The sequence below is a fragment of the Sturnira hondurensis genome, unplaced genomic scaffold (assembly GCF_014824575.4).
Source record: "Sturnira hondurensis isolate 20B ecotype Veracruz unplaced genomic scaffold, ASM1482457v3 Scaffold0021555, whole genome shotgun sequence".
NCBI lineage: Eukaryota > Metazoa > Chordata > Mammalia > Chiroptera > Phyllostomidae > Sturnira > Sturnira hondurensis.
Window position 1 is genome coordinate 3737930 of NW_028094186.1, and position 26569 is coordinate 3764498.

The 26569-nt window shown below is 55.3% G+C and overlaps 1 protein-coding gene across 2 annotated transcripts in view; it reads right to left on the reverse strand.

Moving 5' to 3' along the window:
* Positions 1–8687: 8687 nt before the first annotated feature.
* Positions 8688–26569, reverse strand: part of ZBTB40 (zinc finger and BTB domain containing 40) — a 66572-nt gene continuing 48690 nt past the window's right edge. For both annotated transcript variants that reach the window (XM_037033039.1, XM_037033038.1), the window contains 9 exons: positions 25822–25990; positions 25044–25508; positions 24087–24293; positions 20805–20969; positions 17701–17915; positions 16386–16548; positions 15622–15708; positions 14275–14501; positions 8688–12540 (listed from right to left, as the gene is read on the reverse strand). In XM_037033039.1, the coding sequence (XP_036888934.1) occupies positions 12343–12540; positions 14275–14501; positions 15622–15708; positions 16386–16548; positions 17701–17915; positions 20805–20969; positions 24087–24293; positions 25044–25508; positions 25822–25990 (1896 nt within the window). In that variant the 3' untranslated portion in view covers positions 8688–12342. The remainder of the gene's footprint in view (positions 12541–14274; positions 14502–15621; positions 15709–16385; positions 16549–17700; positions 17916–20804; positions 20970–24086; positions 24294–25043; positions 25509–25821; positions 25991–26569) is intronic.

Sequence of the window (26569 nt, forward strand, 5' to 3'; positions counted from 1 at the left end):
CTTAATGAAGGGCAGAATGAAATTCTGAGAACATGACCTGCTCTGTGCCTTCGGCCCTCTGGGGAAACCAGCAGGGAGCTGTGGGAAGAACAAAGCCTGCATATTCTGCTGAAGCTGGCTGGGTGACCCTGGGCCAGCCGGCACCTCCATGGCCCAGGGTTTAAGGGTGCAGACTTTGGAATGAGATGAACCCAGTCACGGGCTCTGTGGCTTGTCACTGATCCCGAGCCAGCTAGCCTACCTCAGGCCACACGTCCTCGTCTGGAAAATACCCCTGACTCCTGCTCGAATCATTGCTGGGAGGGTGGGTGGATGACAGATGTGAAGAGTTTAGCCTCCGCTGGGCAAACGGGAAGTGGTCCTGTGCTCAGCAAACATTTGCTGCTGGGCCCTGGGAGTCCGACAGCCAACCAGACGGGCTGGGGCCCAGCCCTGCAGCTCTCTGGAGCCAGAGGAGACCGACCAATGAGTAGTTGACTTGGATAGAGAGGAGTGCCAGGAAGAAAACCAGAGGACAGCTAAAGGATGGAGAGTGACAGGGGACTGATTTAGGCAGCAGGGACAGGGAAGGCTCTCTCGGAAAGTGGCATCTGAACTATTAGGAATGTGGGTGGAATCCGAGAACGCTGGGTTGGGAAGGCCACGATTTCGCAGTCCTCCGTCTCCTGGCGTCCCCGCCCGGGGGCCCTCCCAGCACAGCTAAGGCACCGGCATCCTACGGCCAGGTTTCAGCCCCAGTTCCGTCTCCTGGCAGAACCTCGGTAAGTTCCGTTACTTCTCCAAGACCCTGTTCCTCCACTTGGATAACAGGGGTCATGACACACAGCGGGGCTGCTGTGGCCACCCCGGGAGGACCCGTTGGGTGGCCAGTCCCCCACGGATGCCAAGTGCAACCCGGCCCTGGGCTGGCAGCAAGGCAGGCACACACAGACAGCTGCGGGGTCCCCTAAATTCTAGGATGTGGAATTTAGCACAAGCACAAAGGAGGATGCCCTGAAAAAGGTGGCCTTTGAGTCGAAGCTCAGAATGTCTTCAAGCATAAGCGGGAGTTGTCTGGGAAAACAGGAAGGGGAGGCCTTGGAGACAGCCCCACCAGAGGTTTGGGGAGCAGGCGCTGTCCTGCTCTCCCTTCTGGGCCCAGAGCTGGGGCAGGCAGAGTGTGTGGGCGGTTTGAGCCCCAGGAGAGAAGAGTCTGAGGCAGGGGTGGTGAGTGATGTGGCTGAGGAGCGGGCAGAGGGCAGATCTGGGAGGGTCCGCTCTGGACTTCATCTCTGGGGGCCAGGGCGCCGTGGGTGGGGGCAGGGTGGGGGTTGCAGCAGGCACCACAGGATGCGGTTGGATCGAGTCCTAGGCAGATCCCTCTGACAGCCGAAGGTCTGTGAAGACAGCTCTGGAGCCCCTGGTGCCTTCCCTTCCCAGCTTGGGGCCTCCAGGGCCTCCAGGGCCTCCAGGGCTTCCAGCTGCCCCGGAGCCCATCTCCTCTGCACATGCTCCGCCTGGAAATAGCACCCACAGGAGTCAGAGCAGGGCAACTTTCAGGAGTGAGAGACAAGGGGCTGGGCCGAGGAGGGTGGGGAGCAGCTGGCTGGGAAAGGCTGGCAGAGGGCACAGGTGGGGGATGGGCGGGGGCGCGCAGGACGGCCAGGGCAGGTAAGCTTGGCCCCTGGGCATGCGCACTTGGCTGGCTGCACAGGATCTCACGTTGGGGACCTTTCAGCCTTGTCACCTCCCTTGTCCCTCCCCGGCAGCCTGTGTCTGCAGCCCCAGGAAGTCTTGTGGAAAAGCTTCTGATCAGAGAATTAGGGGGAGCCCTGTGGTATCCAGGGGATCCCATCTCCTCTGGGCTCCTGAGTGGTGGGCTAAGGAACTGCCCACAAACCTGGCCTTGATCACCCAGCCAGCCAGGCCTGCCCTGCGTGACTCGGGGCACAGAGGCCCCCCTTCAGGCCTCGCCCTCTTGGTCCCCAGGCGACAGGCCCCACAGGTCGGGAGCAGAGCCCACCCACACTGGCTCCTCCTGCTGCCCCGTGGGCACCCACGTCCAGACTCGAAGCACCGCCTCCTCCCACGGCAGCTGGGTTTCTGGGATCAGGGCCAGGGAAGCCAACAAGCACTCACAGCGTCTCCTCTCTGCCAGGCACCCCGTTAGAGCCTTCGTGGGTTGAAGTTGTTAATCCAGAGGCAGGAGGTACTGCTACTGCCCCCATTTCACTGATAAGGAAACGAAGGCTCAGAGAGCTATGCAACACGCCCAAAGCCAGGGCAGCAGCATGGCTGACATTAGACCCTGTGGCACGACAGCGCTCTCAGCCCTCGGGCTGTCCTGGGCTCTAGGCTTGCTTCAGACCGGGGCTCTCGCTTGGCAGGACCACTGCCCCGGGCTGCTCTGTCTCCCACGGGCAGCCTTTCCCCACCAGCTCTGGGAAGCTCCCCTCTGCCAGGCCTAGGTACTTTCGTCACCTTTCCCTGCCAGCTCCGCTCAGCTGTGCCAGCGGCGGGCACAGCCCCCGAAGCCCAGCCCCACTAAGGGGCAGGGGAAGCTGGGCTGCCCCAGATGGACACAGCCATGGGAGGCTCTTGTTGGTGCCACTATCAGCACCCGGGCTGCGTCTCGGCCCAGAGTGGACACGTTCCCCCTCCCACTGGACACAGGGAATTCTTCCAACGTTTCTTTCCCCAGTGAGCGATGAGGTCCTGCTGGGGTGCAGGGCCTGCCGACAAGCCTCTCAGGGCACCATGGCCAGCAAGGAAACGGAGGCTGAGATAAGCCCCACACCATGAAGGTGCAGAGTCGGGCCCAGAATCCCAACTTCCCTACCACCCATGCTCTGTCCGTTGCAGAATACTGGAGAAGGGCCCTCGGGGTTACTTAGTCCACAGCCTGGGGTGCAGCTGAGGAGACCTATCCAAGGTCACACAGCTCATGTGTGGTGATGCATGTGGTCTCCCAAGGTTTTCCATTACCAACATGCTGGCATATTGCCACAAGTTTTGTTAGTTCCAAGATAAACATCACATCCAAGATTATGGAATGCTTTTTTAAAAAATGTGTTCGATTGAGGCCAGTGCCTCCTACTACGATAGTAGTTAGAAAGTCACACACACACACACACACACACACACAAATGAGCCTGCCCCCAAGAGCACCCCGGGGCCCGGCCACCCATCCCATGCGGGTGGAGCTGGGCCTGGGCAGCATGCTCGGCGCAGTGTCTTCCCAAAGACGGCGGACGGGAGAGAGCTTCCTGGCCGCCTCTCTGCCCCTTTCTAACTTCAGCTTAGCTCTGGAGCAGGGGAAACAGGAGCAAAATGCTGGGTGATCTTGGACAAACCTGGAGAGATCTTGGATGTCTCGACCCCTTTGAGCTTGGAGTTCGCATGTGTAAAACTGGGGAGCAGTGGCATCGTGGTTGAGGTGGCGTCACTATCGGTTGCGTTGGAGGTAGAGACTCAGCCCCAGGAACAGAATCGACAACGAGGAGGGTGAAGATGGAGGGCCAGACGAGAGAGGGCACTGGCTGTCGAGCATGAAGCAGGGGCGGCCATGGAAGTGAAAGTAAGTACTCGGAGCCTGGCAGCAGCGTTTCCACTCAAGGGCATTTCCCTCCTGACACCGGGCACCCGTGGAAATGTCACAGGCTTTGGAGTCTGACATTCCTGGTTTGAATTTGAGCTCAGCCACTTCCTATACGAGCCTCTTCCAATACGATACCCTCATCCAATGTGACAGCCACATGTGACTATTTAAACACAAATTCTCAGCCACACTAGCCACTTCACATTTGATCACTGATTCCCACATCAGACAGCGCAGCTTGGGCTGTCCCTCATCACAGAATCCTACTGCATGGCGATCATCAGGTGACCTGAATGTGGACGCAGGGCCTGGCCCAGAGCAGCGGGGAACGTGCGGCAGCGCTCAGCCCTGCCTGCCTCAGACTCTGGCTGAGCCCCGAGTCACTGCACTCACCTGGCCAAGACGGTGCTTTTCTGTGCCGAGCGGGTCAAATGCCGGAGCCGGCTGCTCTGGCTGCGGTTCTGCTACGGACTCGTGTGGCTGAGTGATGCTGCCCCCTAGAACCGTGATTTCTTCATTTGCAAAACAGTAATTTATGCTCCTCCAGAATCAGAACACTGCTGCCAGAGTCAAGCAAGTGATGGAAAGTGCTCTGAAGCACAGGGACCAGAGACACAGGGACGGCGCAGTGAGGTGGGAATAGCCTGCGGGCGGCTGACAGGAGGCGGAACCGCAACTCCACCTCCACTAGCTGAGGACCCTTAAGTCCACCAAGGAGGCTGAATCTGAGTTCCTTCACTCTAGAAGGGGTAATGATGAAGATGCCACTCTGAACTTTCATATTTCTGTGAGGATCAATAATGCAGATGCAAGTGGTCTGAAAATAGCCGAGTGCTACTCAAGAGTGGGACACTTGGGACTTCTGTTACCCATACCAATACCAGGGAGGCCAAACACTTGCCACCTCCTCTCCTTTCTCTGCCCCCCTGCCCGAGAGCCGTGCTCCCCCAGGCCAGGCCTCTCCGCTCCAGTAGACCAGGTCACGACAGCACCCAATGGATAAAACCTGTTCTGCTGATGCTGCACAAGACCCTGACTCCACTGGGGCCACATGGCCACACCTTGGCGTACGTCACGTCTAGGAAGTTTGCTTGCACTGACACCCCTTGGGCTGCAGGGTCTTCTCCTGGGCAGCTCTGTGGCACAGCGGGGAGCAGGGGCGCAGGTGTCCACAGACCCCGGCTCTACTCCTGGTTTGGCTCACACAACAGGTGTCCCCTGTGCACGAGCCATATGCCAAACACCAGGAACTGGGGGACAGAGAGATGGTGAACCCCAGGCCTGCCCTCCAGGGGCTCTGTCCAGCCCCTGCTTTTTCTTCTCTCTCTTCACCCCCGCCCAACAGGAAGCCCTCCTTACCTGAGCTCAGAGGCACCCAGAAGGGTCTCTGCACTGGGGCAGGGACCATCCCAGAGCTTGGGGTCCCTGATAGTGTGACTGGTGTCATTTTTATTGAGCACTTGCTACATGCTGTTATCTAGCAGAGTCCTTTATGTGCATTCATAACCTTCACAATTACCCTAAGAATGTTTGTTGCCTCCATTTTATAGACAAAAAAATCATTGACGTTAACATACTGGAAGTGGCCTGTCTAGCAAAACAGAGCAGGAGTCTGAACTCAGATCTGAGTAACTCTAAGGCCGGCTCTGAGCTCTGTTGTCTTCCGGTCTGATACTGCCCAATAAAATGACCACTGTCCTGGAACACAGGTTTCCTTTAGGAGCCCAAGAACAGGGAAGAGAGGGGAAGTGAGATCAGCCACAGTGCTCCCCAGAGCCTCCTGGGTCAGGGAACTGCCCTTGTGCACCTGTGCCAGGCCCTGTGTGGGGCTCAGCTGCCCCCACGCTGTCCTCCAGTCAGAGGAAGGGCCCCGAAGGAGCTGTCCAGTGTCAGGACTGGTGAAACTAAGGGGTGGGTCCCGAGTCACAACGGATCTTGTCCCAAACAGGCAGAGGGCAGGTAGGGAGACTCAGTAGGTCTTATGACAACAGTCCAGGCAGGCCTGACAGACAGACCAGGCTGCTGAAGGCCTGGAAAGGATGGCTGGGTGCTAAGCAAGAAATGCCTGCATACACAGCACAAGGTTGAAGAGCAAGCTCTGGAGCCAGGTGGCTTGGGTTCAGCTCCCAGCTGCACTGTTCACTGGCCATGTTGTTCAAGTGACTTCTGTGGTGTCAGTTGTCATGGACATCAGGGTGCTGGTGAAACAAGCTTCTGTAATGCTCTGTCCACTGTCCAGCATGTGCTAAGTGCTTAACAATAGCAACTATTAATTATATTTCTGAAGAATATTAATTTTCCATCCTCATGAAAAAGACAAAGAAAAAAGAGAGAGAAGCACAGCGTTTGTGGGTACTCAGACCTCAGTCAGGGCTCACTCGGGTGCTTTTGGTGCTTGTTTCTCAGACATGACCCTTGCCTGGCTGCAGGTAGCCTGTCCCCGCCAAGCAGAGGCCATGCACCCTGTGGCCGGACACGGACCCAACCTCCACAGCACCTGGCCCGGGGCCAGAGCACTTAACAGGCCTGCAGAGTCTGGGACTTCAGGGCTGGGACACCTGACGTGCCAGGCCACCTATGCACGTGTGCGTGTTAACAAAAATAGTAACGCACAGGTCTTGCCCTTGAAGAGTCACAGTGGAGCCAGCGAGGCGCTGAAGCCACCCAGTGACAATCTCTTTATCTATGCTCCCGACCCCACTCCTGCTGCCACCCGCTGTCTCTCACCCCGCAGTCGCGTGGGCACAGCTACCCTTTCCCTCCTTCTGCCTCGGCTCCCTGGGCTTGAGGCAGCTCTAGCCCTGGCCTCTCTGGAAATGCTGGCTTTGGCCCGAAAACTGTGTGGAGCACAGAAGTTCCAACCGTAAATGCAATGAAAAGCCATTCGGTCCTGAGCCAGCCCCAGGGGCCGCCTTTCCCACCCCCTGCCCGTTCTTATCAGACCCTCGTGATGACAGGTCTCTGAAGTCTCCCCTGGAGGGGTCTGTGAGTCCCTGGACAAGGTCACTTGTCCTGATGTGTTTGATCAGCTGCTTCTGGCTTGCACTGGGGGAGCCAGAGCAAGAAGAGCCGGCAGGAGTGGTGTTTGATCAGAGCAGCCAGGGAGCTCTGGCCTGGCGGGCTGCTCTTGGCCTCCTGCTAATCTCTCCTTGGAGGACAAAGAAAGGAGGATGTTGGGATAGGCCAGCCCACAGGTAACCTGGGGAACATCTTTGCTGGCAGAGGTGAGATGGAGAAGCTGGACTCTTCGTGAGTGGCCGGGAGGGCACGAGAGAGGCGCACTGCTCGGTCCGGGTTGGGCGGCAGCATCTAAGCCATCCGAGTTGGGGCCTGGGGCCAAGTGTGTGGTGGGAGAGACAGGTATCTTCATGGACTGGGGCCTGTGATCGGGTAGCACTAGGTGACTGGGCAGAGGACAGACCAGGTGCACAAGAAGAAAATGAACTTGCTCTCTATGCCTCTGTCCTAGACCCTTGCCTCCCAGGGAAACCCGAGTCCTGGGTTATTTCCCGATGGAGGGTGATGGCTCTTGTCTAGGACAAGTTATTTTTCCACACGAAACACATCCCAGAGTGCACGCTCGCAGAGGGTGAGGTGAGCGATGAACAGGACAGCTCAAGAGGCAGGTTGGGAAGGCCAGCGTTCCCATTTCCTCTGCTCTCCCTGGCTGTGTTCCCGCCTGACCTCCAGTCTGTGCCTTTGCTCAGACACGACCCCTTAGCTGTGGCACGTCAGGGCTCCGAGTCCCTGCTCCAACCTCCTCTTATCCCCATTCGCTCTGGTCTGCTGCGGTGCAGCCCAGAGGTAAACCCTGCCCTGACCTTGAGCACCCTGGCAGTGCACGTCAGGCCCTCCACCTTAGGACACGCTGGGCTTCCTTCCGTCCTGTCCTTTCTGGAGCATCTCTACTCTGCTAGGCATTGAACAAACGCTAACTCTCCTCCACACAATCACTGTTAGGAACGACTTGCCCAAGGTCATCGTCTAGTCAGAGTGGGGCTGAGAAGTTCTGAGTCCAGGCCTGAGATAACTGGACCACCAGGAAGCCGCTTGGCCCATTTCTTACCTCTGCTCAGCCGCTCCTGACCCGCAGCAGCACTCTGCCTCCGTACCCGTCACCTTCATGGCTGGGTCCCAGCTGTGTGCTGCTGTTACCTTCAGGTGCCTGGAATGCTCTTGGAATTACTGCTCTAAAAACGACAGCCCTGGCCTCTCTCTCCAAAGACACTGCCTAGGCAGAAGAGCCCCGAGGGCTTTGGGCAGGAGCCTGTCCGAGCTGGCCACACCAGGACTGTCCCAGGAGATGCCAGCAGAGCGCCCCACCTGCAGCGCTGACCTGAGCTTGGAGGTGGCGGGATCCGATGCCTCCCGGCCTCACACACTGGTTCTCACTGCAGAAATCACGTGCAGCCTCGCTGGGCATCTGCCTCTCGTCTCCTCGTTGGCCGCCAGCAACATGACATTTTCAGCTTTCACCACAAAAGGTTTCTGCTTATTTTATACTTATCTGCTCAGCGCTTTATGCTTTGGGGGGCAGTTGAGATTCTAGAGATAAATGAGAAGTAGTGCGTGTTATAAGGATCCCTAAGGATTCAGAGAGATTGGAAGAAGAGACACAGCAACGTGAAGGAATGAATGTTCTCCTCAACGCTAGAAATTGCAGGGAATGGCTGACCAGTATGTGAAGGGCTTTATTAATAAAACTAAAATTTTCAAGACTAAATTAATTAAATCCAGGCTTTTAATCTGCACTACAGTTCTGCGTGGCAGATATAATACTGTCCCTCACTGACAGACGGGAGTCAGAGGAGGGCGCTCAGAAAGGGTGTCTCACCCGAGGGCACAGTCAGAAGTGGCACAGCTGGGACGTGCCCAGGTCTGACACAAGACTGGTCTCCAAAACACTGCACCACACTCGCTCCTTGGGAAAGAGGGTTTAGGAAATGAGACTGCATACACAGGAGAGCACCCCACACCTGCTAACAAGGCCTGAAGGAACACAACAGCCCCTAGAACCCCAGGCCTATTAAGCCGGCTTGACAGCTGCCCAGAGGCAAAGAGAAAACACTTGTATCATCACCACAGCCCACTTGAAACTCACAGGGCATCATGTTTTTCAAAGTACATGTTTTATTTACATGGAATAGTGCAAAGTGAGCACAAATAAAGGTGTATGATCCAATGTATCTAGCATCCTGTGCTGAGTAGTTGTCCGGACCATGGGTGGTAGTGGGCGGGGCTGGCCCTAGCAAGGGAAACGATAAACATTTCTGTGATTTGGAAGCGGTCTAAATTCACCGAGCCCAGGGGACACCTCCTCTCTCGACACGTCATCCCCAAAGCACTGACAGCTCCTCTTCCGCAGGGGCCGACTCGCAGGCATGGCGAGTCTCTGTGTCCTGGCCGTGCGCTGAGCTTCTGCCCCAAGTCCTACCAGCCCCGGTTTTCCATGGCAACCCGACAACGACCAGCGGCCTTCCCACTCCTTTTACTTCTGTTTCCCCCCATCTCCCTGTGTCCCTGGGATACACTGGGTGGAGAGAGCAGGGCCGAGCTGCTGAGTTTTCTTCGGGAGGATGGACTAAAATGTGCCAGCACCTCCTCCACCACCGTCCACCTTTCTGGCCCCAGTTGAACAGAGACACCACAATGTCAGGTGACTTCCATCCCTCGGTCAGTTCACTGGCCTCAGGCACAGAAGATTTCAAGGCACATCCCTCTGATCTCATCAACGTGCCATCAGCCCATGCTGACCAGACCATTACCTGGCGTGAGAGAGCAGCTCTCCAGGCCCACCTCATCCCCTCAGTCCTGGGAGCGTTCCCGATTGGACCAGGGGCAGAGAGCAGGGCCCTTGTCCCCCACTTACCTCGCTGGACCGACCCGCTGGAGCTTGCTCCCAGGGTGTGCTCCATGATCAATAGGAGGGGGAATCAGGACACTTTCTCAGAGGATTGGGATCACTGGGGAACCCAGGATTCGCAAAGGGTAGGCCCTGGCCTCAACTTTTCCAAACGCAAAGCTTCTGAGACAGAGGAGGTGGGCTTTCTGAGATTAGCAAGTCAACACCTTGGTCGCTGCCCCTTTGCTGCCCCTGTGGCCCCAGGTTCTGCTCACATACTTGCTCTTGGGTCATCTATGTGCTGTCTCACTTGCCTAGGTAAGTCCCACTCCGTAGGAGTTCCCACCATTCCCACCAAACTAGACTCCGGCTGGCAGTCTGCCTGCCTTTCCCTCTTCATCAGCTGTTTCATGAGCTCTGGGAGCCACAGACGTCCCCGCACCTCCTCAAAGGCCCCCAGTTCAGCAGGGAGCCTGCAGGGCAGCACCCAAGGCGATGAGGCAACTCGAACACCACTGCCACAAAGTACACAGGTGACGTGGACTGAGCGCACGTAACAACGCCCGCCCTCTGTGGTGGCGATTCCGAAGGTCTCCTGGGCAGAAGTGGGGGAAAAGAATAAGATGGCTAAGTAGAGCTAGAAAAAGTCTTTCCGCAGGAAAATTCACACTTGGGTGTCTCCAGGGAGTGACACTGGAAAGTCACTGCCAACGCAGAGTCTTGCAAAGGTCTACTCAGAGCAAAGACTAAATTCGGGATGGCCTTTCCTTTCTCCCGAGCAGATGGAGCGCAGGGTTCGTGCGTCCTGCCGTGTGTGCTGTCGGGGGGTGGGGGGGTCCACCAGCAGTACCTCCGACTTCTGTGCCTGCCCCCAGCGCAGTGACCTCTGCTCTGGGGATTCTGAAGGAACCGCATGTCCTGTCCCAGGCTGGGCCCGTCAGACACTGGGAAAGGGTTTATCAGTGTGTCTAAGGACCTGGAACTTGTCTTTAAATCGCATAGCTTCCTTTATTCATAAGACTTTTGAAAAAGAAACATCACTTTCTCTTCAGGCCTCAGCAATTGCTTTTTAATGTGTCTGTGTCTTGGCTGGAAGAGGTCATGATGGCGCTGCAGTTCCCAGCCACTGAGCAGCTGCCGCCTCCTCCGCGGAAGTGCAGCCAGTCCACTCCCCTCCGGTGGGCTTTATCTGGGGTCTAGGGGAGAGTCGGTGCCGCGGCGCCATGTGCAGATCAAGAGCTCTCTGGGTCTGAGAGCTCACAGGACTGGAAAGGAAAGAGAGACGGCTTGGCCGAAGCAGTGAGGGCTTTCGGTAGCGGCAAAGTCTTAAAGGTTTGAGCACCACCTTCTGGTCAGTTTTTGGCTTTTGAGGCTGACTTGCCTTTGAAAACTTCATTTACTTCACAAATAAAGATCCCTGGGCTGACAAGCTCAAGTGATTTGCATATCAAAAAGAGGGTACTCTGGAGGCAGGGGCCTCGGGGGTGAGTGGGCCCAGGCTGGACCTGCTGTCCGCACACAGCCCGATGGGCGGCCTGCGAACTCGCTGGGCAGTGGTGAGGATCCGCCTTCTGCCTGTCCAGTGGTGCCAGGAACAGTCCCTGCCATGACCCAGAAGCAACCTTCGCCACTGCTTGCCCCCGGTGATGACATGTGCTTGGAAAGAAGGGCTGGGCCAGGCTCCGGCCAGCTGCAGTGGGAGGGCCAGTGTCAAAGTGGGCACTGCCCTCCCAGGGGCCGGGCCCCACGCTGCGGCCGGGTGCCCTGCCCATGCGTGTGCGCTGCACAAGCAGACTCCCCCTTCTGGCATGGAGGAGAGGAAGACAAATGCTAGTCATTCCCTCCGAACGGCAGGAACCTACATCCATCTAATTGCACTTCATAATGGATTCCACAAACCATTAATTATCAGATTACATGTTAGGAACTGAAGATACAAGGGCTTTGTGAAATTCAGACTCCAAGGGACCACTGACCTGCGGTGGCAGTGGCAGCCGGAAAAGTGGGGACAGTGGACCCCTCACACTGCGCGGAAGACGGTGGCAGCAGGCAGAGCTGGGGGTGGTCACGGATGCTGCTCCTCCTGGCGCTAGCTCCTCAGCTCCTTACCTGCACCGGCGGGAGGAGCAAGGCCTCCAGGTGGGGCAGGAGTTGCAGGGGCTGAGTGGGAAGCGGGTGAGGACAGTGCGGAAAGGCCACAGGAACCGGCCTTCAGGCGCAGAACACCATGAAGAACATCCCAGACGGCCTTGGAGCAAATGAGCCCAGCAGGAACCCTCCAAAGGCCTTGTTTTTGGAAGGGCTGACTGTGCTGACCAGGTGGGACTCCCCAGGTAAACATGTCATCCCTATAGTGACATGCTGCTACCTGTCCCATTAGCACCATGACAGGGGCTGGGCAGCCCAAACTGGGAGGGTGGGAGAAGTGAGGAAAGGGCCTAGTGTGCTCAAGACCAGGGTGGGGGGCAGTCCCTGGATGGTCTGTGGGTGCTTTTCCTTTGATTTTAAGAGGCACTGACATGCAGCCCTACTGTGTGGGCCACAGCCCCGGGCCCACATCTTTGGTTCTGCAGAGGGCTGCTGGCACCCTGCACCTTGCTGGTGACCCACAGCTCTTCCAGACTCTGTTTCAGAAGCTGCCCTCCGCTTACGGATGACAGTGTCACAGATACCACGACAGGCCTGCGGGGAGGTTGGCCTGCCTGCCACGGAGAGCAGCCGAATCGGGGCCGATGACTCAGACATTGGGGGTTCTATGAGGACAAGCACTCGTCTTCCGTCTGGTTCCCAAGTGAGACTAGTTTGGTTGCTGGTAGGCTAAGATGCTCACCATCCAGGACAGCCAGGGGCAGAGGGCAAAGGGCAAGCCGTGGAGCTTTCTCTCTGCTGCAAAGGCAGGATCTGTCACTGGATAAGCAGCCACTCACTTGGCCTCCCCGCAGATCAGGGTCACGGTGCCGTCCAGCAGATCCTCCACGGTCACCGCCACGAGCTCCGAGCTGGCCTGTGATGTCTGCGCATCTGGCAGCGCCACAAACACCTGTGAGCCAGCAAGCTGGGTCTCCTCCAAAGTGATCACCTGCTCGGTTGCAGCCACCGGTGGCTCTGGGGTTTGGATCACCTGAAAGGGAAAAAGCATGAGGCTGCTCTGGGCAGTGTCCACAGTCAGCTCCCCAGAATCTACCTGGCTTTCATCTCCTGCTGTAATGATGATATTTATGTGTCCGCCTGAGGAGAGCAATTACATGTGCCTAATGGGAAGAGGCAGATCCGACACACTGGTGATGCAAAAGAGAAGGCAGGCAAGCAGCCTAAACAGCCGTGTGCCACACTGCTGTAATTTGGCACAGCGTGCCACCTCCGGGTACTCGGACTCTGTGATTACCGGCCACTGAACGCGGGCTCCGTCTCTCACCGGCTTTCCTGGCTCGGGCACCGCACTGCAGAGGTGGGGCCGTGTGAAGGGAGTGCTATTGCAGGCGGCCGGCGTCACGGTAGAGCCACGGAAACTGGAATGGCTGACCGGCAGCCCCGGCTTGCCAAAAGTGGCGTGTCTGGACCTCAATCAGGTTAAGAGCCTTCTTTGGTGGCTCTGTGGGTACAGAGCGAAGGTTACAGGAGGGAGAGCAGGGAGACAAAATGTGACTTTTGTCAACTTGCTTACTGGTCTCACAGGGTGGGTAAGGCTGTTTCCTCCTCTCCTCCACAGGCCACATAGGCCCCTTCCAAATCTGCTGTTAAAGGGGACTTTCCCCTCTCAGGGAGAACTGGTCTGTGCTTAAGAACCCCCAGTTCCTGCCTGACCCCCCACGTGATGTTTTTGAACTGTGGAGCTCAGGACAGCTGGATGACCCCTGATATTCCTGAACCAGAGTGCCTGCAGGGGGCAGGCACAGGCACCCTGGCTCTTGCGAACTGGCCAGGAATGGGCAGCGGCAGGGAAGCCGAGCTCAGCCACATCTCTGCACTGCTGGGAGTCAAGAGACCAGCTGTGACGTTCAATCAAAAATCACCCAGGAGCGTAGTTTTCAAAGTGTGTTTTCTTTCTCTTTTATCAATGGAATCTTCCTTTCCCCCAAAGGACACTGTACCAAGAACCCTAACAGAGAGCTGACAGCAGAGCTCCTGGTCCATGTGGCAGGAGCAGCATCCGGAGGCCTGCACGCCCGCCCTGCCCTCTGCTCCCTGAGGCTGAGGCACATGGTTCAGAAGTGACGGCTCCAGACGGCTGGACGGGGACACGCAGTCAGTCTGCGTCCTTCTCCAGTCTACCCACAAATGACTGCCACCAGGCTTCTCCTCTTCTGCCCACTCTTGGGAGAAGACAGGAAGAATGAAGGAGGAGCAGGACATGGAGAGGGGTGGAGCAAGCTTAGCTTTGGGACATTAGGAGAGGCAGCTCTCCATGGGAAACACGAGGCCCCACATGTCCACAGGTGTCCTGTGCCCAGCCCAGAGGAGTTACCAGAGCATCAGCTGAAGGTGTTCCCAACAAGGAGCTCAGGGGCCCATCCCCGAGGTTTTCTGCAACTCTTGCTAGACCCCACAGTGCGTCACAGGAGGCGGAAGTGCAGGGACAAGGAGAGAAGCCAAGGCGGTTCCGCTTTTGGAAATTCTGGTTCGGGCTCCCACTGCTTAGAGGACATTCCTTATGTGGCCTTCAGGACACTAGAACTTTCTCTTCTGTCTGGTAAGAGGCCCCGAGAGACTCACGCACAGGTCTGCCTGTGGTGAACGTATTGCTTACAGGACCCTCGGAGAGCCCTGGAGAGCAACGCTGGTGTTGTGAGAGGGATACCTCGAGAAGCCCTAGGAACCATGTTGGCAGCCTTCTGTCTGATGGCCCCAGACTCACCTGCACCACCTGCGAGGTTGCTGCTTGGGTTTCGGGCCCCATCACCTTCGGGTGTTCGGATTCCAAGTGACCCTCCAGCTGGGCCTGGGAGGTGAAGAGCTCCCCGCAGAGCTCGCAGGGGAAGGTGCTCTCTGACTGCTTGAAGTGCTCCGTGGTGACGTGGTGCTGCAGGGCTCCGGGGAAGCGGAACGTGGCCGCGCAGTACAAGCACCTGAATGGCTGCGACCCTGGAGGAGGGAGACAGAAGGGATCAGCTGTGCACGAGAAGCTGAAAGGGATAAGAGCAGGGGGAGGGGAGAGGAGGCAGCAGCGAGGACCACGGTTCAAAGGCAGACCAGGTTCTGTGGGACCAAAGCTCCCCTGAGCCGTGGCTTCGCAGCACCGGATGCAGGCTCGACCTGCCTCTGCTGAAGCTCACTGTCCACTCGACTGCCCGTAGTGATGCTGACGGCACCATGTTCCAGGCAGCAGATTTTAACGACTCTGGAGTGGCTTCAGTGTCATCTTAGGACTGCTGCGGGCGAGGTGGCGGCCAGTTACAACTGTCCGTGACTGTGCTTGGAGCACATGGGAACCTGACAAAGGCCAGCAGCAAGCCCGCGGAACACGTGTCTGGGGCTTGGAAGAAGACCCCTAAGCCAGGGTTGAGGCGCAGGGATGCACATCTTTAACTGACAGGAATCCAGAGGTTGAGAAGAGAGGAGGCCAGAGGTGAGTGTTCAGAATGTTTGGACGCCCCCAGAGCAGGCATCAAAAGCACGCTGGTTCTGCACAGCGCTCCACAGACCACAGCCAGAGGCCGCTCTGTGTTCGCCATCTGCACCCAGTGCTCTTGGTGGCGGGTGTAACACCACATGCAAAACACACACAATGACAGTCTGAAATGAAGGTGACTCTGAGAAGCTGGATCCTTACCTTAATTTATTTCTTGTTTTCCTTTTTATATATGCACACAAGGGTGCATGAAAATCCATGTCAAAGCAGGCCTAAAACAGCATTCGGAAGAGCCTATAAACTCTAAGTGACAAGGAAGCGCAGTTTCACTGGTTCATTAAAAAGGGTGCATCTCATCACCGGCCCTTTGGATTTGATGAGACACAGCAGTGACAATGACAATCACGGAGAACATGGGACGTTCCCTAGTGCCAGGCCGCTACGTGTTTTCTGTCTGCTAACACGCTCAATTCTTACGGTTACAGGGTGAGGTGGGAATGACGGCTGTCCCGTTTTACAGACCAGGAAACTGAGGCATGGGTAGCTACTAAGCTGGGCCCCACAGCTGTGGACAGTGGAGGGGAGAGTCACCACTGGGCACTGCAGTTCGACAGCGTCTCCAGGGGCACTGACCTGAATGCTGGCACTTGATGTGAACTTGAAGCAAAGCTGGCGTGGGGAAGAGCTCCTTGCACTGGTCACACTCATGGAACTTCATGTCTGTGGAGCACACGAGGGAAGAGATGGTGGGAAAGAACAAAAACATGGCTCTCCGAGGCTGGACAGTACTGCGGCCGGGGCGGGGCGGGGGCTAACACCGAGCAGCATCTGCCGAGTGGCAGGCCCTATGCCTACGACGCATTAGTGCGCTCTAGTGGCAAAGGCTGCAGGTCTGGGGGTGCAAACAGGGGCGTTGTGAGGATTACGTGACAAAGCACACGTGGAGTCCTCAGCACTGGGCCCTGCGTTTAAGAAACTCGCCCCACTGCTGGCTGTGGCAATTACCCCTGGATTTGCCTGCCAGGTAGGGATTAATAACAGAGGAGGGGAAACAGGCTCAGAGAGGTCACTTGTCAAGACCATGCAGCTGTCGGGGCTGCAGTCAGGGTTTCCACCCAGAACCTGTCTGCCACCAAAGCTGCCTCCTAAATGCTCTGGCCGATTGTCACTCGGGGGCTGGCAGGAGCTTGCCCTGCCTAGGTGCCTGGGTTTGAGAGTCACCACCACTCAAGCTGCTGACACCGGTGGGCTAGGGAGCCCCCTTCAGGCATGCTGGGTCAGAACAAAGGTCACTGCCACAAAACGCCACGTTCTAGCACTGGACGTTGGGATTCTGGGTCAGGAACCAGGAAGCCATGTCACGGGCTCACGCTCCCCGCCCCTGGCCCCCAGCGCACCTGCATGCTCTGTTTTGATGTGCTTCTTGTGTTCAATGGTGTTGGGAAAGGTTTTGTCACACGAGCTGCACTGAAGTGACGAGAACTTAGACGATCGATGATTCTGAGCGGCAAACACATCAGGGTGGTGGGTCCGATTGTGGTACCACAAACCGGACAATTGCTGCAGGAGATCGGTGCAAGTGTTAGGGTTTAGAATGTTCCAGCAAGCTGAGGAGCTCACAAAGCCCTCATGAGAGAGAGGGAATGTTCTCAGGCAAGCTCATGGGTCGAGTCACAGTCTCACCCATCACACTGAGTGCTGACGTGATGGAGCCTAGTGTAAGCGGGGACAGGTTACCTGCCTGTTTCCCAAGAAGCTGCTACAGGACAGGGCTCAGCAGAGAAACCAGTCTGAGAGGAGGAGTTACAACTTCCCAGGGAGGTGGAGGCTGAGGCACAGAGGGGTAAAACGACTTGCCCAGGGTCACACGATTAGTGAACAGCAGGAGCAGGATTCAAATGCTGGCGCCTGCTCTTCACCACCGAGCTGTGTCTCACTGCTTCCCAGAGGCCCAGGGTGTGGCAGGGCACACACTGTCCATACTCCACAGGCAAGTGTTCCCCTCCTTCCCAGGCCCAGAGAAGCACCAGGACACTCTGCCTACAGTCCTGTGGTTTCCTAAAGACAAGCCCAGGTGTCACTCAGCCCAGGTGTCAGTGAGCTCTGTAACTCTAACGTCGCAGCACAAGGCTTGGCACAAAGTTAACTCCTGACCTTGGTTGAAATGAAATTAGCCACCGTGTTTCACTCTCTAACCCAAACCCTACAGATGTCAGCGAGAAGCTCTCTGTTCTCTGTAGTCTTAGAGTTTCTCAAAGATGCTTTTTCTTCTTAGTTATATATGGGGTTTCATTTGAATTACATACCAAATTCTAAGGTAAAAAAGCAGAGCCCTTCCCTGGGAGTTAACAAAAGTAATTGTGCTAGAGAAGAGGATTCCATGCAGTGTTACTACACACCCTACTGTCTTTCTCATGTTCCTGGACACATGGGCCAGTAGGTTCTGAAGAATGTGAGTTCCCCCAGGGGAAGCAGCTCTCAGTTCAGGGGTGTGAGGACCACCCCAATCAGAGCCCCCCACTGCATCCCCCCTACCCTGATCGGACCCCCCCTCTGAGGGAGTCTGAATTATGACAAGCTGCACCTTCGTGAGTGACAGCCAAGCTGTCATCTCCACAGACGACAGGTGCCCCACGAGCCACAAATTGGAAAAGGCCAAAGGGAGGATCGTTCAGGGGCAGGGCAAGAGCCCCCAGGGGAAAGAGAGGTCACCTGGTAGGACTTGTTGCAGATCCCACAGCTGAAGGGCTTCCCGCCGACGTGGGTCACCATGTGCCGCTCCAGCATGGAAGGGGCGCTGAAGATCTTCCCACACGTGGGGCAGGGGTGGTACTCTTTGGAGTGCACCTCGTGGATGTGCTTGCGGTGGTCCTGCAGGGTGGGGAAGCTCATCCTGCACTTCTTGCAGTCGTAGGGATCTTCTATGTCTGGTTCCGCCAGAGGAAGGGGCGGAGAAAACACACCACAGGTGGCCGTCAGCCAGGTGCTGGAGGCTGTGCATGGCTCCAGACACAGGGCTCTGTTCAGAGGCCATGCACGGTCACAGACTCCCAAGACCAGAGGTCGGTATAGCGATCACCCGACCACCCCCATCCTCATCACGGGGGGTCGGGTTCCTCCGAGGCTTCTGGACTAACCACCTGTGCGCATCAAACGGTTCACCTCAACTCCTGTCGTACATCTTACAAGTTAAATTCCATCCTACGGCTCCCCAGGGGGTACGGCTCCTGTGCTTCCCCTGCTCGCAGGGTGCGTTCTGTTTTCTAACTCTACAAAGATTTCCAACACGCTCCCCAGCGCGTCACTGTTTCCTTTGCTGCCGGTCACATGAATGATAGGAGGAATGCTCCCTTGCTCCCCTCTTCAGACTTAATAAAAACACTCTCATGGGTAAAGTTTAATGAGCACCACGTGAAAGGCACGTTCTTGGTGCCTCACACACACAAGCCCACTCAATCCTTTCAATAACCCTGTGAGTATGCTCTGTTATCGGTCTTACTCTGTAGACAAGGAGAGTCAGGGCTCAGAGAGGTGGCCAGTGGCACGAGGCGGAGGTGGCTGAAGGAGGTAACAAGCCCAGCCTTCATTCCCAAGGCCATGCTCTGAGCCATATGCTTAATTAGACATGCCGACTCTTTGGTGGCATCTCAAAAATAAGAACCAGTGGGATGAAGAATGCATTTGCCATCCCTATGGCAGGAAACTTCAGTCTTTTTCTGCAAACAACAGAAAGTGAAATGTTTCGATAACAGAACCCTTTGCCCACAAGGAAGGGGCAGCCGCGAGCCGGTCTCCCACGCACACCGGCTCAGACCGACTCGGAAACTCGGACGTGCGGCGGCGCTCAGTGCCATTAACTGCTTCCCTGTGGACACACAGCTTTGAAATCTCGGCTCTGCTTTGTCTTTAAGACACTCTGAAGCAGTTCCCCACCAGCAGTGAGGAGGTCCTGAGAAACAGGTAAGGAACAAAGAGAGGGGCCCGCATGCTGGGCCCACTGCCTCCGACAGCCTCTAAGGCTCGACAAAGCATTACGGGTCCTTGCCATTGTGGAAACTGAGAGTGCCCCCCGCCCTGCTCCTGCCTCCCATGTCATGCTACTGAGAAAAGGAGACTGAAGCATGACGTCACTTAGAAAGGCTGAGGGCTGGAGAGCGTCCTGCTAAGTGAAACGAGCCAGGCGGTGAAGGACAAGTACCATATGATCTCACTTCTAAGTGGAACCTAATCAACAAAACAAACAAGTGAGCAAAACGGAACCTGAGAATGGAAACAAAGAACAAACTGACAGTGACCAGAGGGGAGTGGGGTGCGGGTGTGTAAGCAGGATAACAGGAAAGAAGGGGGTAAAGTCAAGGAACATGTATAAAGGACCCATGGACAAGGACAACAGGGTGGGGTATTGAATGTGGGGGTGTGTGGCAGGGGAGAGCAATGGGGGAAATGGGGACAACTGTAACTGAACAACAACAAGAAGAAAAGGTTGACAGGACATCAAACTTGTGGGGCTGGACCCAAGCCGATCTCACTCATCTGGAAGTCTACTGTAACCGGATGCTTTGCACAGGCCTCTAAACCCTTTGGGGGGTGGTGCCCTTTATATTCCTCCTGGACCACCAATTCCCAGCCATGGGCTGGGCACACGGGAGCTCTGGCAAAGTCCTTCGCCGGCTGGCCGATGACAGATGTGACCTCGTGGACATAAAGCCTAGGCTTTCGAGGTGCGGTGTTGGTGGACGGCTAGAAACTGGTGTGGGGGGAACAAGGACAGGGACAGGAGAAGGGAAGGTGGGTACGCAAGGGGCACGGCGCACAACAAACAGGCTTTGATGGTGACCGAGGCCCCCGAGAGGGCTGCTCTCGTCACCAGGACTCCTTTCAGGAATCCGCTGAGCACTTTTGTGTGTTAGGACTGGAGCTTTAAACATGATAGCTCACTTCATTCTCAGGACAATTTAAGGTGCTAGCGTCATTATTTTCTTTACAGAAAGGGCCCAAGAGACTTAGAAAGGTAAAGGGATTTGTTTAAGGTCTCAAGGAAGTGAACAGCAGGGTCAAGATTCAAGTCCAGACCCACGTGATTTCAGGGACCATGCTCTTAACCCCCTGCTGAGCTGTGCTGATGACACACCTGCTGCAGTGACAGCAGGCAGTGTGATGCGGCTGCCAAGGGCCACATGGTGACTTCCGGATGCTGTAACAGGAATCACGCCCCGCCCCCCGCCTTCCTGTGCGTGTGTTTGATACAAGTGTGTTTTGTCACGTATTGGTTCTAGCAGAAGGGGAGAAAGATGGAGGCAGACCCCACCAACTGAGTGACTACCATGGCATTTGAAAGAGAATGTTGGCAGAAAGCTTTTAAGCAAGCGTGACTAGGGACCACTTATGAGGGTGTGTGTGCACTCAAAGGGTGCTGGTTGCTCCTAAGGGGAAAGGTGGGCATGACCCCGAGATCAGAGTGGGAAGGAGCGTGGGGGTAGGATCCAGACGCTCGGTGGACTAAGGCGAGCATCCCAGTGCTCTGTGAGCCTGTCTGTTACAGAGGCTCTTCCCTTTGGCCAAATGGGGCTGGTGGGGGCTACAACGGAGACAAGGAAACAGCCCACCCAGTGGACAGGCATCACACAGTGACATGTCAAATGGGATTCCCCCTGAGACAGAAATGAGGGACTCTGGGTTTTGCAGGAGAGCAGGGGAGAGGAAGGCAATGAGCGCAGCCCAGCCCTGGTAGAGTGACAATTCTGTTGTGACTGCTGCCCGTCTGCTCAGGGCTGGGTCTGCATGGAATGCTCCCCAGCTGCAATCTCAGTACTTACTGTGAAATGTGTGCAGGTGGATGGAGAGCCCGTTGGCTTGTCGGAAGCCCTTGCCGCAGTCCCTGCAGACATACGGCTTGTCCCCAGTGTGGGTCCGCACATGGCGGGACAGCTCGATGGACTGGGCAAACACAGCATCACAGTACTGACACGCATACATTTTTCCTGGAAACATACAAGAACATATTAGAGCCAGCACTAACCCTGTATGGCATTCCTAAAGGAAAGTCATATTCTAAAGCATGTACTGGGGAAATGTAATCTGCAAGATGAGGGTACAACATCACGCAGTTTGCAATACCCTGAGTGAGAGGTCTGAGCCCCCCCATTAGACGATGCCTCACAAACACGGCTGATGGAACAGAGATGGTGTCAGTGTGGTCTCCCTGCCCTGAGGGACAGGCAGAGTTCCTATCACACAAGATCATCCATCTCTGAAACAGCCATCACAGGCATGAAAGAGCTCATTCCACTGCCAGGAAATGGATATACATCCTTGTGCCCAGAAACACCCGAGTCTGAACCCCCTGAAACAGATTCGGCACAAAAATGCAATAGCACATAAAGGCGAGAGACGTGGATTCAGAGAAGAGCCAAAGCCGTCTCTCAATGACCTGCTATAGTCACTACAAATCACTTGGCTGCTCTGTTTCCTCACTCACATGGTAAGAATGTAATGACCAGACTGCCAAAGACTGTTATAAAATATAGGTAAAGAGCAGGTAGAGAACTAGCATTTGTTAAATATGCTAGACCAACTATACCTTCAACCACCCCTATGGGCCAACAGAGAAGGAAAATCGGTGGGGTGAGGGTCCGGACTCTCCAAATCCTAGGCCTACTCACACTATAGCAATCAAGCTCATTTTCATTTTTCCATATTGGGCTTTGAAATAAGTTTCTGTTACAAAAAAAAGGATGTCTTAAGCCAAGAATTCGAGTCACTGAGGAGTCTCAGATTCAGACTCTCCTTTGCCCCAACTTCCTAGACAACCTTGTCTCGGAGCCTTGGGTCCCCTCTGCACACTGACAGTGCCTGCACCCGTTGCCAGTTCCCAGAACTCCAGGCCTCTACACCCGACTGCTCATCAGTCTCTGTCTGTCTGGAAGCCTAACAGGCATCTCAGATTCGTAACGTCCAAAACAAAGCTCCTGATTCTCTACCCACCCCCAACAGGCCAGTGTCCCCCACCTCAGTAAATGGGAGCGCCATTTACTCAGTTGCCTGTATCAAAGTCCCACAGCCACCCTTGCTTCCTCTCCTGCCCACACATTCCTCATCCAATCCACCATTCGTCCCACTACTTCCACTTTAACAATCCGTCCCCAAACCGGAACCTTCCACATCTCTCTGCTCCCAACTCAACGCCAGCTGACAGCTCTGAAACCCCTGCACCGGATACGGCAATGCCTCCCGCCTCCCCGTTGACACCCTACTCTTGCCCTATCACAGTTTACTGTCCAGCACTATCTCTAGAGGACGTAAGTCAGACCCTGCCACTCCTTGGCTCAAACTCTCCCATGGGCTCCTGTGGTAGACAGCACAACGCCCCAAAGATGATGTATCCCAACCCTGAAACTTGTCAAGATTGTCAGCTTACATGGCAAACGGGACTCTGTAGATATGAAAATTAAGGATCTTGAGATGGGAAGATTGCCTTGGATTGAACACGCAGGCCCAAAGCAGTCACCGGGGTCCTCGCAGGACGGAGGAAGGAGAGTTGGGGAGGAGGCATGACAGCAGAAGCAGGAGTGATGCAGCCACGGGCCAAGGCGCGTGGGCAGCCTTTACAGGCAGGAAAGGCAGGGAGTGAATTCTCCCGAGGCTCCAGAAGGAATGCACTCAGCCCAAACTTCAGTCTTGTTAAGACCATTTTGGACTTTTAACCTCCAAAGTGACAAGATGACATATTTGCGTTGTTTCAAGCCATAGCATATGACACAACAGTTCACATCAAACTGAAGCCCTTACCTTGGCTTGTAAGACCTGCAAGGTCTGGCCTCTGGCGACCTCTCTGATCTCATCTCCCAACACTCACCCCTCCACTCCGCTCTGGCCCCTTCTAGCTTCTCTGGGCTCTCACACAGCTCCTGCTCACTCCTGCTTGGGATGTTTGTCCCCTAGAGCTTCCCCAGGTCCTATCTCTACTTCATTCAGGTTTCTCCTCAAATCTCAGCTCTCAGAAGCCTTTTCTGATGATACAAATAGTGCCCCGCCCCAACCCTGTCGTCCTCTTGCTGGTTACCCCACCCTATTTTTCTTTATAGTAATAACTACCACCTGAATTTATGTTGCACAGTTGTCTATGGTCTGCTTTACCCATTGGGATTCAGCTCCATGAGAGCAGCACGTGTATAATTACACCACCCCCAGTGCCTGCCACAGGCCTCAAGAAATTCACTTACTCAGTAAATATTTACTGAGGGCCTACTATTGCCCAGGACTATTCTGAGTTCCACAGATACAGCAGTTTAAAAAAGTCTAACAGTTGTGCCCTCATAAAGCTTTCATTCTAATGGGGGGAGACTAACTATAAACAGATTCACGAAGCAGGTAATGCATCATGAGATGAGCACAATGGGGAGAACCAGTGTGGGGGCCTGGGGCTGGGCTGCTGAGACTCGGCACAGGTGTCAGCAGAAAGTGGGGTGAAAGCCTCTGCAGGGATTGAAGCAGAGGGGACACAGGATACGGTTTAGCTTCAAAAGGACCCCTGGGAGGCCACGACAGTCCAGGGAGACGAGGCAGCGTTGTTGCTCACACACGGCTGCTCCCAGCTACACACAGAACCTTCGGGACGGCTGCTCCCCGCTGACTGGACTGGGAGCCCCTCCTGCCGCCTTCCGGGCATTGCTGCGCACGACACCACTGGTGACGCTGCCTGTTGCCGTCCTACACTAGACACACTCCACGCCACCAGCTCTGTGAGCACAGGACCAGCCCAGTCACCAGCACCGTCACTGCCCAATCCACAGGTGCTCAGCCAAGGTCTGTCTCACGCTCAAAGGCCGCCGTCAAGCCCCAGGAATTCCTGGCTTTATGTAGATTCTGCAACTATAAAGTTGTAACCCTCCATCAGCCAGCCTCGCTTCAGAAACTCTCACCACGAGCATCTGACATGCCTGTGCACATACGTGCTCCTGGCCCTCTGTGTACCTAGATCTTACATTGTGTTTTGTTCTTACTCTCCTTGAGATACATACCACGCCTACTTCCGCGCGGGTTTTTGGGCAGCTCATGCAAAGCCTGCGGGAGAAATGGAGACACTCCCCGCGCCTCACCTTCTGAGTGCTTCTTCTTGGTGTGGTAGGCTAGGGCCGAGGCCTGCGTGAAGGTCATGAGGCAGTGCTTGCACATGAACGGGCGGTCCCCCGTGTGAAGGCGGAGGTGGTTCTTCAGGGTGGAGTTGGCCGCAAACTTCGCGCCGCACTCTTCGCAGGAGAAAGGCTTCTCGTCGAAGTGCTCGGTCAGTTTGTGGTACTGCATGCCTAGGGAGGCCGTGCCGGAGGGACGCTGGCGTCGGGGTCACGAAGCCGCACCACACCCAGCCCCAGGATACACCCGACAGCACTGCCTCGGGGCGGGCACGGCCCGCGTCGGCCTCCCACAGCCACGCTGCTCATCACACATCCCTGCTGCCCACCTGCCCGCCACCCACCTCTCCAAAGTCACCTCGGCCTCACTCACAGTTTAATCAGGCGTGATGCGTCCTAGGCATATCTTTCCCCCTCTCTCTCTTAAATAGGACCCAGTCACCCAGAAAGAGTGAAACAAAACTCACTTTTATGTTTCATTAGTTTTACCCAATATCTGGGGCAAGGGAAAACAACCCTGACTGTGCATCCCGTCATTTCCGGAACTCTCATTTATTACCAAGAGACAAGTGATGCAGAAAAGCCAGACCGTCAGGGGTGAAACAGCTGGCTGTCGTCGTGAGTGAGGACAGGCACCAGGTGCCGAGTGCCAACTCTACTGGAGGCACCGCACCATGTATCTGGCTCTATCATCTCAAATCATCATAATAATCTAAAAGGTATGTGGCATCGGGTGCCTGTCGGTGGGGAACTTCAAGTCCAGAGAACTGCCTGCAACGCTCGTGCTCTTCTCAAAACAGGTCCTGCCCCCAAGGGAGCCCCTCCGTTCCCTAAGGCGCCCACTGTGCACAGCTAGAAGCGGCGCTGGAATCCCAACCACGGCAAGAAGCCCCACCCTCGCTCACTCCATACTCGGGAACATACCTGAGGCATGAGCAAATTCTCTTCCGCAGAGGTCACACGTCACTGGAAGCCTCTTCTTCTTCTTCTTGGGGACGTCAGGCTCTCCGCCTGCACCATGAGCCTCCAGCTGATGTTTCTCCAGCTCCCGCTTCGAGCCCCTGGTCTCGCTGCACTCCTCACACCGCACCTGTTTGCTCTTGGCCACCCGGCAGCGCTTCATGTGCACCTTCAGGCGGCAGTAGAAGTGGAAGCTTTTGTCACAGGCCTTGCAGATGAAGCTCTTCCTGGCAGAGTCCGGGGAGGAAGACGTGTCTTTCTCCTGCCGTTCTGCTGAGGAACCAGTCTCTCCTTGGTCGTTCTGCTTCCCAGAGTGGCGGTCTTCTTCACCTGGTTCAGCTGCCTGTTCATCTGCTTTGTCATTAGCTTCAAGGTGATTATTACTCACCTTCCACGTTTCCTCCTCTCCATCTTCCTGAGTAAGGAAACCTGCATGGGAGGGAAAGCACATGGCCCTGGGAGTTCTCTGAGTTTCTACTTTGCTCTCTAACGTTTCTTCTTAGAGGAGAATGCAGACTACTCGAGACCCTCAGAAAACGCTGGAGCAAGATCTCTGTCATCTTTACTTGATTAACACAAACAGTGTCATTTTACATCTATGTCTATGACTTTCCTAAGTATTGAGAGCACATGAAATAACTAAGGCAGCTAGGGACGAACTCTCACATGAACTGCTGCCTCTTCTCCCCAGTGAGGAAGCGACCTGGGGGCCTGCCAGGACCCGCACCCGCCCGCTGCTCACCAGCGCGTGCCAGCTCCTGCATGACGGGCTGCAGGCCTGGGCAGGACCTGTGGGTGCTGCAGAGGAGCTGACATATCTCCCAGGCTGAGGCGGACTTTCCCACGGCTCTGCTCAGCGCTGCTCTCGGGGACGCTCCAGGGCTGACTGTCTCGGAGGAAATGCTCAGAATCTAAATGAACACCAAGAGACAAAGGTTTGTGGTTCATAGCAGCAGATTTTCTGCATGGTTTTCAACTTTAAAAAAATAAAAGCTAAGTTCAGGAAGGCACTGCCCCATCTGTACCAAGTTTACATGGCTTGTGATAAATGTAGTGGAGAGCCCTGTTTTCCAAAGAACAGGGAAATCAACACAATAAAAAAAATAGTAGGCACATGGGAAGGCACATGTGCAAATACAAAGAAGGTGCAAGCGAGGAAGCATTAAGTATTTTCAATGAGAAATACCCTTCTAACAACTAGGAATCTCTCAAAGAACTTTCCTAGATCTCAATATTAAAAGCTTGGAAAACTGTACGATTTTGTTGTTGGTGTTTCTGCCTTGAAGATCAAAATAATTTTTCATAATATATAATTGTCTCAATGTCTGGAAGTCATTTTGCATGATCAGTGGCTTCACATTTTTAGATACTCGGATGTGCCCTTTTCAACATCATTTTCTTTCATAAAGAACTCAGCTTTTTAAAGAAAGGGCCTTTCAAGAGACCGAGAATATTATTTCAAAGCCGCCCTCTCTCAGAATGTTAGTGCT